The 14,263-nt window shown below is 36.1% G+C and overlaps 1 protein-coding gene across 1 annotated transcript; it reads left to right on the top strand.

Annotated features, from left to right (window-relative positions):
• The first annotated feature begins 222 nt into the window (after window positions 1-222).
• On the top strand, window positions 223-6,956 carry LOC127866826 (uncharacterized). Its single transcript, XM_052407661.1, has 2 exons — window positions 223-1,473; window positions 3,747-6,956. The coding sequence occupies exons 1-2, from the start codon at window positions 1,152-1,154 to the stop codon at window positions 4,757-4,759; spliced, it is 1,335 nt and encodes a 444-aa protein (XP_052263621.1). The 5' UTR covers window positions 223-1,151; the 3' UTR covers window positions 4,760-6,956.
• The last annotated feature ends 7,307 nt before the right edge of the window (window positions 6,957-14,263 follow it).

The raw sequence follows: 14,263 nt of genomic DNA, 5'->3' as shown, positions 1-14,263 counted from the left end.
TCAGTTAATGCTTAAACATGGCTTTTAACTTTTATTAAATTATATTTATATGACATTTACTTTAAACATTTATTAAATTATGTTAATTACATTATTATGTAAATAAAAAGAGCATTCATTAAATTATGAAAATTACAAGAAAAGATGGTATTAAACCGAAGAATCAATAAATGCTTAAACAGGGATTTTAACATTTATTAAATTGTGTATTGTTTACATAATATGGTCTATTACTAAATAATAGACCTGTTTATTGTTGGGCCACTGCTGGGCTGGTTTTTCAGTTTTCTTATTGTTGGTGTTTTTTAACCGAAGTAGCTAATTTTACAGATTTAAAATTTCTTTCTCATTGTTATCTACACAAACAAAAGGTTGTAAATTTTCTCCTTTAATTATTTCTAATCTATTCTAGTAAAAGTTTATTAAATATGTAAAATAAAGTTAGAAGCCGGTAGTTAAAAGGTGTTTCTTAGCAATTCTTGTGATATTTATGATGGATGCTGAGTTTACGGGCTGTAGTTTACGGATTTCTGTACAGTGGTGGGGAAAAAGTGGATCGGTCACATGGCGTCTGATCTAAGCAATTGTAGTAAGAGCAAAATCAATTTCAAGCTTTATGAGAAAACGTAGTTGATATGCATTCGTGTATTCAGTGAAATAACCATGTTATACTTATTTTCTGAAAATAGGCTAATATCTCACTGGCAGTAAGAGGGTAAATTTCAATCGAAATAAAGGAATTCCCGTGGCGTGTTAAACAAACATATTACTTTTGGTCAGCACAAAAATGTCAAAATATATTTAGCGTTATTATTCAATTTCTGGAGAGTGGGTTGCTTCAGATTCAATTAGGGCGGGCACTATGTTCAGGTTTATCATAAACACTTTAAATGAATGTTGGTTTTTATGTAGCAATAGTAAAAGGAACTTAATTGTGGCAATGCGGCAATAGTCGGTACTTACTGCAGTTAAGAGGTGGTCTTATGGCGCATTTATTTATAATTACCAAGACAGTTTGTTGAGTCACGTTTTAGTTCATATGCAATAAATCTCTAAAAGGTTTGTTATTTATTATAGTGGGTTAGCTATAAGCCAAATATGGCTTTTTTCGGTATTTACTTATTATCTTTATTGTTTATTTTATTGCACACATGGAAACGCGAAACCGGAAAAGGCGCCGTCCGTCGGTCAAACTACACCAGCATTCCAGCCAAAACCTACCTGGCACCAGCCAACAACCCCGTCAGCTGCCTTCCACCCAAATGCCCGATCAGCTGCCTCCCAACCAACAGCCTGTCCAGCTGCCTCCCAACCAACAGCCTGTCCAGCTGCCTCTCACCCCCAGCCATCGACTTGGCCAATGGTCTTCAAACCAACAGTCCGGCCATCAACCCGACCAGCTGCCTCTCAGTCAACAACTGGGCGACCAGATGCAGCCTGCAGCAAGCCAGCCAGATCCGGCTGTTCAATCGGGTAATGGTTTTAGTGAGGATATTTTTTTACCATGCATGATTCCTAGTTTTCAGTCTGTTTTAGGTGATCATGTTCCTCAGTCAATTAAAGACAAAATAATATCAGGCCAATATGTAGATCTTGCATGTTTGTTGGAGGCCCCGGTAGTTCCTGAAGATTTAGGAAAACATTTGGTTTTGAATAATTCGGGTGAATTAGTGGTAAAGCCCAACATGAAACAAAGCATTGTTGATATAGCTAAATGGACTGACGCATTCCTCATTTTCTCAAGCATTTATTTAAGTGCTCATCCGGTTAAAATGCAAGATCTCTTAAAGTATATGCACACTATAAGGCTGGGGGCAGCAAGACACACTGAGGGTTGGAGATCTTATGATCAACAGTTTAGGTTGAGAATGGGTAATAACCCAGCGAATTCGTGGGCAATGATTGATATGGAGCTTTGGCTGTTGTGTATGGGGCCTCCAAGGCAGCCAGTTCATGATACAGGGAATTTTGTAAGAAAATGTTATGATTTCAATTATACCAGATGCTTACGGTCAGTTTGCAATTACAAACATGCTTGTATGATTTGTGGTTCCGACCATCCTTCCAGGGTATGTCATCTCAAGCCTCGCAACACCAGTTCCTTGGGAGGAGGGTCTGTCAGGGGGGCTGTCACCCAGACCTCGTACAGGCCTAGAGCTTACACGTTCCGACCTAGAGGCCCAATTCAGGGGCTCCGGGGCCCGTTTAGCAGATACTAATACCTCAGTTTGGTCTCTTGGCAAGTCGCCAATCAATGTTGTTACGATTTCTAAATATCTTCAGTTATATCCAAATAAAGAAGTAGCTTCTGTGCTCAGTAATGGCTTTAAGCAAGGTTTTAAGCTGGGTTATAAGGGTTCACATCTCGGTTCTTCAGCGAATAATTTGGTTTCAACAAAAGTGCATTTTTCAGAAGTCCAAAAGAAACTTGACAAAGAGATTTCCTTAGGTAGAATTTCAGGTCCTTTCAAAGTCCCACCAATTTCCAATTTAAAAGTAAGTCCATTAGGCATTTTAGAGAAGCCAGACGGGGGTTGGCGGTTAATTACACACCTGTCGTATCCCAATGGGTCAAGTGTCAATGATGGTTTTAGTGTGGAAGACATTTCTGTTAAATATACATCATTTGACAAAGTGGCTGACATGTTATTTAGTTTAGGTACGTCAGCAATGATGGCAAAAAGAGATATTAAATCGGCTTTTCGTTTAATGCCTATTTACCCAGGGGACTTTCACTTGATGGGGCTTCAGTTCAACAACCAGTATTATGTTGACAAATGCTTACCAATGGGTTTATCTATTGCTCCGGCTTTATTCGAATCATTCTCCACTTTTATACATTGGCTAGTAAGTTTCAAAACTGGGATTCAAACTTTAGATCATTATTTGGACGACTTTATTTTTGGAAGTGCAGCTGGGTCAAATAATTGTAACATGCTAGTTTCTACTTTCGAGGAAGTATGCACCGAAATGGGAGTCCCAGTTGCGGTGGAAAAGTCGCTCGGCCCAACAACAGTACTGACATTTTTAGGCCTGGAATTAGATACTGTGCAAATGACTGTTAGAGTACCTGCTAAAAAGTGGAAGAACTTTTGAAGCTTTTGCAAAATTGTCTAGTAAAAAAGAGACTTACGTTAAAAGAATTGCAGTCTTTGACTGGGAAGTTGAGTTTTTGTAGTCAAGCAGTAAGAGCAAGTAGGGCATTCTTGCGCCGATTTTATGATGCTATGTGTGGCTTAAAAAAGTCCTATTATAAGATAAGAGTTAATGGTGAAATGAGAGAAGACATCCTGATGTGGATTCAATTTATTGAAGATTTTAATGGCGTTGTACATATTCCAAATAAAGTATGGTTGGATAACTCTGTCATTCATCTTTACACTGATAGTGCAGGCGGTGCTACTCTTGGCTGTGGTTGTTATTTTGGAGGTAATTGGGCCTATTGCCCATGGCCTGTTCAATGGCAAGGCCAACCTATTTTATCAGATATAACATTTTTAGAGATGGTCCCTGTTTTGTTGGCAATATGGCTCTGGGGGGTCTTTTTGAGGGACAGGAAGATTAAGTTTCATATTGATAATTTAGGTTTGGTAGAAGTGATAAACAAACAGTCTTCCAAGTCGAAACGTTTGATGTTTCTGGTTAGAACATTTGTGTTGTTAGTTATGAAATACTCGGTGGTGTTTAAAGCAGTACATATTTCATCAAAGTCCAATTACATTGCTGATGCAATTTCTCGAAAACAGTTTCACAGGTTACAACAGTTAGCACCAGAGGCACAAGCGAGTCCAGAATCCGTCCCGCCGGAGTTTTTACTGATGATCTGCAACAAGAGGCTAATAGATTGCTAGACAATTCCCTTGCTGCTAATACAAAAAAGGCATACATCGTTGGGTTAGAGAGATTCTCTGAGTTTAAAAGGCAATACGGCTTGTCAGATGCCTGGCCGCCTACAGTTGAACAGGTGGTTCGATTTGTAGCATGGCTATCCCTACAGAAACTATCCCACAAAACAGCAAAATCATACTTAAGCTCTATAGCTTTTCATTGCAAGCTGCTTGATGTTGTTGTCCATACCAAAAAGTTCATTGTTTCAAAAATGGTTGAAGGAATGCAAAAAGATAAGAAAACACACGATAATAGGCTTCCAATTACCCTCTCGTTACTGCAAGGGATAGTAAGCAAACTTAATATTGTGTGTTCCAGTGTCTACGAAGCAAAACTGTTCACTGCAGCTTTTATGCTAGCGTTTTTCGGTTTTCTGAGAGTTGGCGAAATAGCTGTTCCTAAAAAAGGTGATAGTATTTTACAGGCAGCGGTGTTGGCAATAGAAGATTTACAATTTGATCACAATGGGGTAATCATTTCAATCCGGCATTCAAAAACTGATCAGTTGGGCAAAGGGGTAGCGCTCAAAATTACTAGGTCAAACAGTGAATTTTGCCCAGTTGTGTGTCTTAACCAGTATCTTCATGTTCGTCCTCAAGGGCCTGGTCCCTTGTTTTTGCACTTTAACAAACAACCAATTACTCGTTACCAATTTTCTGCTATTCTTAAGAAAACGGTTTCTCTTTTGGGTCTAAATTATGGGTCTTACAAATCCCACTCCTTCAGAATTGGAGCAGCAACTGCAGCTTCCCAACTAGGCTATTCAGTGGAGATCATTAAACAGGCAGGCAGATGGGCTTCCAATGCCTACCAAACATATGTTCGTCCTGTTCCTGTTGTCATGCCCAGCCTAATAAATAACCCCTATTAAAAAGGTATGGTTCATATAGTTAGATTCACGTGACTAACAAAAACCAAGTTGTATTAAGGAAAACCATCTGGATACTGGGTTCATCAATAATCAAGCAAGCCTTCATAGCAGCAAGATTACGACCTGAAGGGGCCAACCTCTGCCTTGAACCCAACATCATCTGGTGGCAAGGGTACAGTGGGTTAACACTTGCAGAATCAAAGAAAAAATTTCTTTCGCTTGCCAATGTGGGTAATTCTCCAGACTATATTGTGTTACATTTAGGTGGTAATGATCTTGGTCGTCGGTCACTGGTGGACCTTCGAAAATTGATTGTCGAGCTATTCAGGACTATACTGTCTATATTTCCAAGTGTTAAGATTGTATGGTCTGCAGTGCTTCCAAGGTCAAATTGGAGATATTCTGATAATAAAGTTGCTATGGAAAGCAAGAAAGCGCCTTAATAGTCATGGTTCATCTAGGGCTTTGGCATGTGGAGGGCATTACTTGGCCAACTCTGACTTTGGAAAATTTGAGGAACATTTGTTTGAGAAGGACGGAGTCAACTTGTCAACTCTGGGTACAGATATTTTTCTTTCTAATATGTCTGCAGGGCTTGAAAAACTTATAAAGCATAATACACCAATCCATTACTGAAGTTCTAGATGCACAAATTTGGGGGTTCTTACAATTTTAAATCCCACACATTATGTATGTTGGTGTTGCTATTGAGTCCAAAAATAGATATTTGCAGTTAGTTTGTATGCATATTTTTCTTACTCATATGTATGAAAAAAGAAAAAAGAAAGTTTTTTGCTGCTAATTTTTATGCAATTTTTTGCTGCTAGTTTTTATGCATTTTTTTTTCTGCTGGGTTTTATGCATTTTTGCTGCTAGTTTTTATTCATATCTTTGCCTTGTGTTTACAGTTTACTGCTTCCGACTCCAAGCATGCGTCCATCCGCCCTGCAGCCAAAGTTCTTTGGCAGTGGCCACCCGTCATCTCTGGCCCAGCTGGTTTCGAGGTTGGGGCATTTGGGCCGCTGGGTCAGCGTTGTTGGGTGGCCATATGGCAATCAGTGCCGGATGGACGCTTTTTACCTGGCACATTTTTTGGGGAAAATATATATGATTTTGTTGGGAGTGCTGATGGCCGTCACCCGGAGTCAGCACTCATATACAATTTATTTGTGCAGTTAGTTATTTGCAGTTAGTTTGGGCTTGCCATGTTCGCAGGTGGCCCTTGCTGCTTGGAGTCGAGACATTATATGCCAGAACCATTTTTTATGTTTTTATGTTATAAGGTCCTTTAATAAAAAGTAAAAATTTAGTTGAGTTTATATTTACTGTGTGAAAAGGGTTATTCATCGGAGTTTTCATATAGGCTTGCCCATGTAATGCTAGGTGGCAGTTTGGGTTTAGTTCTTGGCCTCTACAATAATATGGTCTATTACTAAATAATAGACCTGTTTATTGTTGGGCCACTGCTGGGCTGGTTTTTCAGTTTTCTTATTGTTGGTGTTTTTTAACCGAAGTAGCTAATTTTACAGATTTAAAATTTCTTTCTCATTGTTATCTACACAAACAAAAGGTTGTAAATTTTCTCCCCTCCCACCCAACCCATGTAGTTTGTTTTTACACAGTGTTGTTCTGTCACACTTTACTGCGTCCGTTATATATTTAAAAATTTGGTCAGGCTTAGGGTAAATATAGATTTATTTTAAGTTTTATTTGCCTGTCCACATTAATTTTAATAACATAAGGGGAAACTGATTGTTTTCCGTACTAGATTTGGTTTTAGTATATTACATATTCTGCTGGTTTGAGTTGCGTTTTTCAGTTTGCCGTGTAGACGCAGAGTACCAAACGTCGGATACAGGTCGGTCACGACTCCACTTCCGATGGGGCAGTTCGGACACCTCGGGTTTGTCGACAGTCGCTTGAAGTTAACAGTTCCTTGGCAATCAGTGCCGGATGGACGCTTTTTACCTGGCACATTTTTTGGGGAAAATATATATGATTTTGTTGGGAGTGCTGATGGCCGTCACCCGGAGTCAGCACTCATATACAATTTATTTGTGCAGTTAGTTATTTGCAGTTAGTTTGGGCTTGCCATGTTCGCAGGTGGCCCTTGCTGCTTGGAGTCGAGACATTATATGCCAGAACCATTTTTTATGTTTTTATGTTATAAGGTCCTTTAATAAAAAGTAAAAATTTAGTTGAGTTTATATTTACTGTGTGAAAAGGGTTATTCATCGGAGTTTTCATATAGGCTTGCCCATGTAATGCTAGGTGGCAGTTTGGGTTTAGTTCTTGGCCTCTACAATAATTATAAGCTGTATGCTGTGCACCAGTGAAGTATAAACAGGCAGCGGTAATCGTTCTCAGTGTAGTGAGTTACCGTCCTTAGGGTAGCTAACTCATACTGATTTGCAAAACATGCTCTGTAAATTTAGTATAAAAATGAAAGGAATGTTAAATAAAACTTGGACTGAGTATCGTTTCGTTACAAATTAAACAAGCATTTCTTAAACTTCTGTAATTTGTGAAACGATATAGAAATATAAATATGTAATGAAGGCAGTTAAGCATATTCGGCAAATTGACTGATCGACTTTGTTTATGCAAATGCAGTCAGTTTAAAAAATTATCACACAGAATGTAAAGCAAACCTGATTGAAGTGTTCTAATCGTTTGTAATAACGGGTATGTCGATCACATCAAATGCTCTTGCTACATAAATTAAGCGATAAAAAGCAATCTCAGTAATATCTGTTTAACATGATTGATTAGGTATTAAAATTCTTCTTTTATTGTTATTATCGTTAGATATTGAGCATATATCGAGGGGTTAGAGCCAGAACGTGGTAAGTGCACTTTTTATCAAAAATCACTTTTTGCACGTTTAGAAAGCTATTCAAATACTCTTTTATTTGCACTATTCCCTGGAATCATATCTTGTATACAACATAGTATATCCGACAGAACCAAGGTGCACTAAGTGCTTATCGACAAATCCCTTGTATGCCAGAATGCTTTATATCCTTTTCATGACTGCAAGAAAGCTTTAATAGCACTTAAGTCTTTTTGGCACAATATGTTTTCATACATATTGAGAGGTAATACATGTGCCAAAAGGATTTAAGTGCACTTAAATCATTTTAACATAAGCCAGTTGTGCCCCTTATTCAAGGTAAAATATAAAATATGAAGCCCTTACCTTGTAGAGGAATTACTGTATCTGGTTTATATCAACAGGAAACACAAACTTTTGTGCTAATGGCTAATTAGATAGGGAGAAATATGACTTTATCGGTGTTTATGTTGATAAAAGACACTGTTCTCCCACTAAGATGGTAAAATAATATAACTGTTTCAACACCTTTCTCATTGAAAGTTCTTTCTTATAGAAAGAAGATGTTTTCAAAGAAAACTACTTTTACAGTAAACGGTAAGATTTTTAGGTATTATATTTTTGTGTAAAACACTGTCTATTATAATTAAAATACTAAAATGTTTCACATTTGGACTTGAAAGGCAGGAAGAAATTAATGCTTGTCTTTTTTAGATTTTGCAGTAATTAATTTTATACTTGTATTAGGCTTAACAAGTTACAGTTATGTTGCTCTGGTGAACATACAACCATTGAGTAGTTGAATAGTTTAATCAAATTAAGCGTTTTCTCTTTTATTGTAGTTTGATTCAAATTGTCATGCAATTAAGTTAATTAGTGTTTTGCTTTTGAAGGTTTTTTTTCTTTTGGCAAAGTGTAATGTTTCGGCGCCCTTAAACCGGGTCTTAACCTCAGGCTATGCGTTGCTTTGCATTGGCCATGTTAATGCGGTGACCCCAGTGTGTGTCGTGTTTTTTGTCTTGTGTCTAATTAAATTGCAATTGGCCACATGCCTAAAATGACCGGCCTTGTTTTGACGATACAATAATTTCCTGCAGATGCAACTTGATATTAACGTTATTTATAATTGATATTGGACTCGAATATGTTAGTTCATCCATAATACACAATTATTAAACAGCGTACGTTCATCAGCATAATTCGCTAAACGTAATATGAAGCGATGTATCTTATTAGAATTTTCCAAACCCTATTGTGTGTGTTTCCAAAATAATCGTACATTATGATAGTATGACGATATTTTGTACAATCCTGAAAGTCGCGTTAACTAATTAATATTTGAGTAAATTACTTGTATTGTCCTCTTTTCGTTATTATTGATGAAAACACGGAGCTTCATATCACGTTCGTTTATCTCTAGCGCCACCTCTGTTTGGAGTTGTTTTATTTATTGAGTCAACTATACTTCCAAGATGGTACTTGTAACCGATAATAAAAATGAAGATAAGTAAGTTTATATGTCTTCGACGATATCACAAGTCCCTTAAATGTAACATGTGGAAAACAGCAATTAAGGTTAAAGAAACCTCAGCTAATGTAATTTACGTCATGCACAACACATGTAAAACATTGCCCAATTACCGGGGTTTTTGTGCCGATGTCGTTTGAACCGATAACGAACACAACAACATGTAATGATGGTTTAATGTACAATGAACAGGATTTGATTTGAATAAAAGATAATATATCCCTTTTCCGTAAAAACAAGAGAAATTGTGAAAAATAAGTTTCAGTCTCGTGAAAATGTGACATTTTATGTCGTGGGGACAAAGCAGGATGAAGATCCTTTTCGCGCATGCATACCACCGCTTAAGTTTTACATGAAATTGGTGGGGTTATCACAGGGGAGGGGCGGAGGCGGGCACAAATCTTGACCAAAGCGTGACCAAACGATCGTCAAAACGTTGAATATAAGTGACACGAATGTGGTGCTTTATGAAAATTTCGGTTTTTGGGACTCAAAAAATGTATTTGAAAATCTTAACAAGTATTATCAAAGTACGGAATCCGGATAGTGTCGCCCTGAAGAATGTCCATGAGTATAAATGAAAATCCATTGAATTTATAAGAGGAGATGCGTTCACAAGAAATTATTCTTATACTAAGTATATTGAAAAAATAATCCAAGGGTCATTATTTCGGTTTAACGGTAAGCGATATTTAAATTTTCGAATAAAAAACGCGAGAGCTTATGTCCGCCCCTATGAAAATGACGGGAGGGTTTTTATCCGGATGCCTTATATCCCTATTATATGCATGTAAAGTGATAATGTCGAAAGAAAAGCGTGTTGCACGAAAATCGACTTTAAATACTCCAAACTAAATTTTAGGGTCGGCAAGAAAAAAAAACGTAGGGTCGGGTTACCGGAAACAATTTTACGCTTTAAAACTGTACCTTTAAAACAGAAAATGTCATAATTTGGTAGGGAAATCAAACAACTTATACCAACCTACAGCGCACATCTGATATTGAAAAAAAATACTTTTGCATATTTTAGGAACGTCATAAATTTTCCTTCACAACGATATTATTTTAATTCAAGTCGGTAGAAAATATTGCTTTTATAATTACTTTTATCTTTTCCGAATTTACGCAAAACATAATAAGGCATTAAAAATCATAAAACTTTACCAACTTTGGACGCTGACAAGAGTGCTAATTTGATATTGTAAAACATTATTGTTGCATGTTTTACAAACCTTAGAGGGCCCCTCTACTAGGATACCATTATAAATAATATGGAAAAAATAATATAGCTTTTATAATCACTTAAACATAGGTTTTCCTTAAATGTCGGTTTCTCTGTTTTTTTGTATTATATATTGTGAAATGCGCATTTTTCATCTTTTTGATATAATTATCATGACGCTATGTTAAAAAATTAAAATTTTATTAAGAAAACATGTACATCACATGCGCAATTTTCTGGATGGACGGACTTTTTGACGTTACGTCATAGCATATTTTGATAATAACATGAATATAATATTGACACATCATTTAAATGTTATTAACCTATACAATTACAACTATTAATGTAACACTTGATCAATATCAAATTTCGTATTTTGCATGGTTTGTTTTTGAATACACGTTTAAAAACAACAACTAAAATAAGTTGTAAATGAAATAAGTTTAACACAAAACAAACACATACCATATCTCCAGGTTAATTTCAAAACTGTGTTGACTGCCATTACTACGAAAGTACAAGTTTTTAAATGAAATAACGAAATAAATCCTGAACTTCTTCCATTTAGCTTTTGTTTTGACATTTTTATTATCTTATATTTATTCAAACCAAGTTATACATGAACAGCACATTCGTCTTTAAATACTACTTGTATGTATACGCTGCCCTGTATCTTTTTGAGCAACAGTATTTAAAAGTATTTTGTTAAAATAATAGACTTGCAAAACCAGCATAGTTGTTGATAACCTGTCATCATTTTGCAAATGCATTTTGTGTTTTGACCTTTTTGGTCAGTCATCCTGGTTATTCACAATATCATGAGGCGTTTATGACACAAAGGTTGCATTACTTCAAACCATTCAGAACAGTAGTATTATGTTATAACGTATTGGGTTGTTGGTTACAAGGTTAACACGTACTACAGTATTTTTAAAATGGTATCAACGCCATTGATAAGAAATGAAGCATTAGGAATACTAGCAAGCACTGATTAACAAAGTATAAAACGTGTCTTGAAACATTACAAGTGTATATATTTGCGTAAACAACCGGATTTATAAGCAGGATATTGTGAGTTAAACGCCGAAATATATTGCTGACATAATTATTTTGTTTACCAAATATCTCCGCTCAATATTTACGCCATTGCTTTCGGATTGGCCAAACGCGTCCAATTGTGTCGTATCATATGATCAATTGTTCAAGTTATCTTCTTTGTGAGGGAAAACTATTTTTTTCCTGTTTACTTGTTATTTGGTGTTTTATCTCAACATAATCTTCCGGTCTTTACATCCATGTCAGTTGGATTTGAATGAATTTTCTTCCTGTCCAATTGTGTCGTATCATATGATCAATTGTTCAAGTTTTCTTCTTTGTCAGGGAAAACTATTTTTTCCTGTGTACGTGTTATTTGGTGTTTTATCTCAACATAATATTCCGGTCTTTACATCCATGTCAGTTGAATTTGAATGAATTTTCTTCCTGTCTTTTTTAGTTTCGGGTTTGAATTATAAAATTGGATAAACCAATCAAGCACACGCGAGTAAGTTGTACTTCAGGAAGTAGTGTGATTTTGCTTTAAATATATAATATTTCTTCATAAGCTCACCTGAAAATACGTCATGATGTTATAATTCAGTCGTAATTGTATGTAGTGAGTTCTACCATTCAACTCGGTTAAAACCACTGCGGTGTTTTAAAACAGTATTTCAATATATAATTTTCATTTTTGCAGATGAAATAAGCCAGGAAATGTAATGTTCAAATTATACATTATATATATGTTTTTTATACATAATGACTATTTTACCGTCTTTGTTCAACTTTAATATAAATTGTAGTTGATTCAAACGGAACACTTCACCCAATCAACGGAACTGTACGTAATCCAACTCGGCTTTCGGCTTTTCACGTCCCAACGTCCAGACGTTTGTGAGTCTAGAAATTTTGTTAGGTAGGAGCGATGTGACACACTCTGGGTTTTCCGGACATTTCCGGGTTTTATACCTCCCCTTTGGTATTAATAATGCATTTTAAAATTTAAGACGAACGTTCAACATTTAGGTACGGAATGAACGAGCAAACCAGTCTGTACACTGCCTATTAAACAGACGGGCAGAATGTTGAAAATGCGGCATGCTAGCCTCCTGGTCTCTTATCATGCTTATAGAATAAGCGAGACCACTGTGCAGGAGAGTGCCCATATTTTAGCTTGATTGCTCCGCAAATAGCACTGACAATATTATCGGGTGTCAACATCCGGTTTTGTAAAACTTAATAACGGCTTTAATACAATCTATTGTTTTGTATTTCTCAACCCGACTGGGTGTTCACGGACAACTTAATTAAAAAAAAATCAGTTGCCCGGACAAGCAAATGTAAGACTCGGGCAACTCGGACATTTGATTTCGCCACCCCTGATTAGATACTCGTATTATGACTTAAATATTTAAATACTGAAATTATTTGACTGTATTTAATCCTAATAATATTAATTAGTTTGTTTAATCTATTTAATCTATTTACCGTTGAATTTCTATTAGTCTAAAAATATATCATGGGAAAACATAAATGGTTTCAAGTTTATTCATATTTATATAGCACATACTCAACTTTAAACATCTATATTACGACTTAAATATTTCAATACTGAAATTATTTGACTCTATTTCATCCTAATAAAATTAATTAATTCGTCACAGCAATGAGCTTATATGTGTGTTTAAATGAAATATTAAAACATACTGAGTAAAAAACTATATTAGAAACTAAGAATACGTGTAAACAAATCCATTTATATATTTTTTATTCATTTCAAACGATTACTGACTGGCTAGATGAACGGAACATGAACAAAGTTTACCTTACCTTCAAATATGTTTTGTTGTATTTCCTTTTGTACGACTAAGCTGCGTACCTATATTCGAACTATAATGTATTCCGATATGATAATGATTCGTCCTTTCACGGAGCTGAGAATCGACACATATTCATTCTATACATGGATGGTGACGTCACTACGTTATTGTCACCTGTATACTAAGACGCATCACACGCCCCTGGTTTGGGTAATTATGCTTCCGCCAAAGTAGTTTTGCGTAGGAATGAAAATGTTAATAATGAAAGAAAAATCGTTTTTTAGTGTGTGTTTAAAACGGAATGTTGTTTAAAGAAATGTTATTTAATTATGTTAAAATGTGATTTTGAATCTCTATTAAGACTATTTAGAAGCACGATTACTTGACCTACTTTCGCTTTCACTTTTCACTCGTAAAAGAAGTGCTACCGACCATTCCTTTCGCGTTAATACACGGGTCAGTAAGACCGGTGTGTACACAATGGAGACCTATAAACATAATGGATCCATAGTCTTGCTATGTAACGTAGCGATGGATTTTATGGAAAACCAAAAAAAGGTAAACTGCATTTATTTAAAATGGTAAAACTACAATGATAGTTTGCTTAAAGTATGCTTAAATTGGGGACAGTGGTCTAGTGGTAAGATGCTGGTCTAGGGATCGGAAAGTCCCTGGTTCGAATCCCGCCCAGGGCACTGGATTTTTCTGAGCAAAAAATTAATCCCACGCGTGCTCCTCTCCACCCAGGTGTATAAATGGGTACCTGTGAGGGAAAAAAGTCAATGTGCCGTGGCTGCCTTGTGCGCCAATGTAAACGGACGACTTAAATCCCAGTGATCGGGGGGTAAATGCCAAGTCGATTGAAACATAGTGAGTAATCAGACTATAAAAGCATGCCTTTACCTTTACTTAGTGCCATTCTACAAAAAATACTGAGCGTTTGTTTTGTACTGAACACTCGTAAACATAAATCTTCATGACGTTGTTCACAACAGATGGTAGTGGAATTTGCAAACAGCGACAGGTTTTTACGATGGGTCAAAAAAATAGCTGCACAAGA

The sequence above is a fragment of the Dreissena polymorpha genome, chromosome 2, assembly GCF_020536995.1.
Source record: "Dreissena polymorpha isolate Duluth1 chromosome 2, UMN_Dpol_1.0, whole genome shotgun sequence".
NCBI classification, from domain to species: Eukaryota; Metazoa; Mollusca; class Bivalvia; order Myida; family Dreissenidae; genus Dreissena; species Dreissena polymorpha.
This window is presented reverse-complemented; position numbering and strand designations above follow the sequence as displayed.

Excerpts from the sequence above, each read along its gene's own strand:
- LOC127866826 (XM_052407661.1), top strand. The coding sequence starts at position 1,152 with ATGGAAACGCGAAACCGGAAAAGGCGCCGTCCGTCGGTCAAACTACAC. Across the intron at positions 1,474-3,746 it reads AGATCCGGCTGTTCAATCGG|TTTCACAGGTTACAACAGTT; the intron begins GTAATGGTTTTA and ends TCTCGAAAACAG.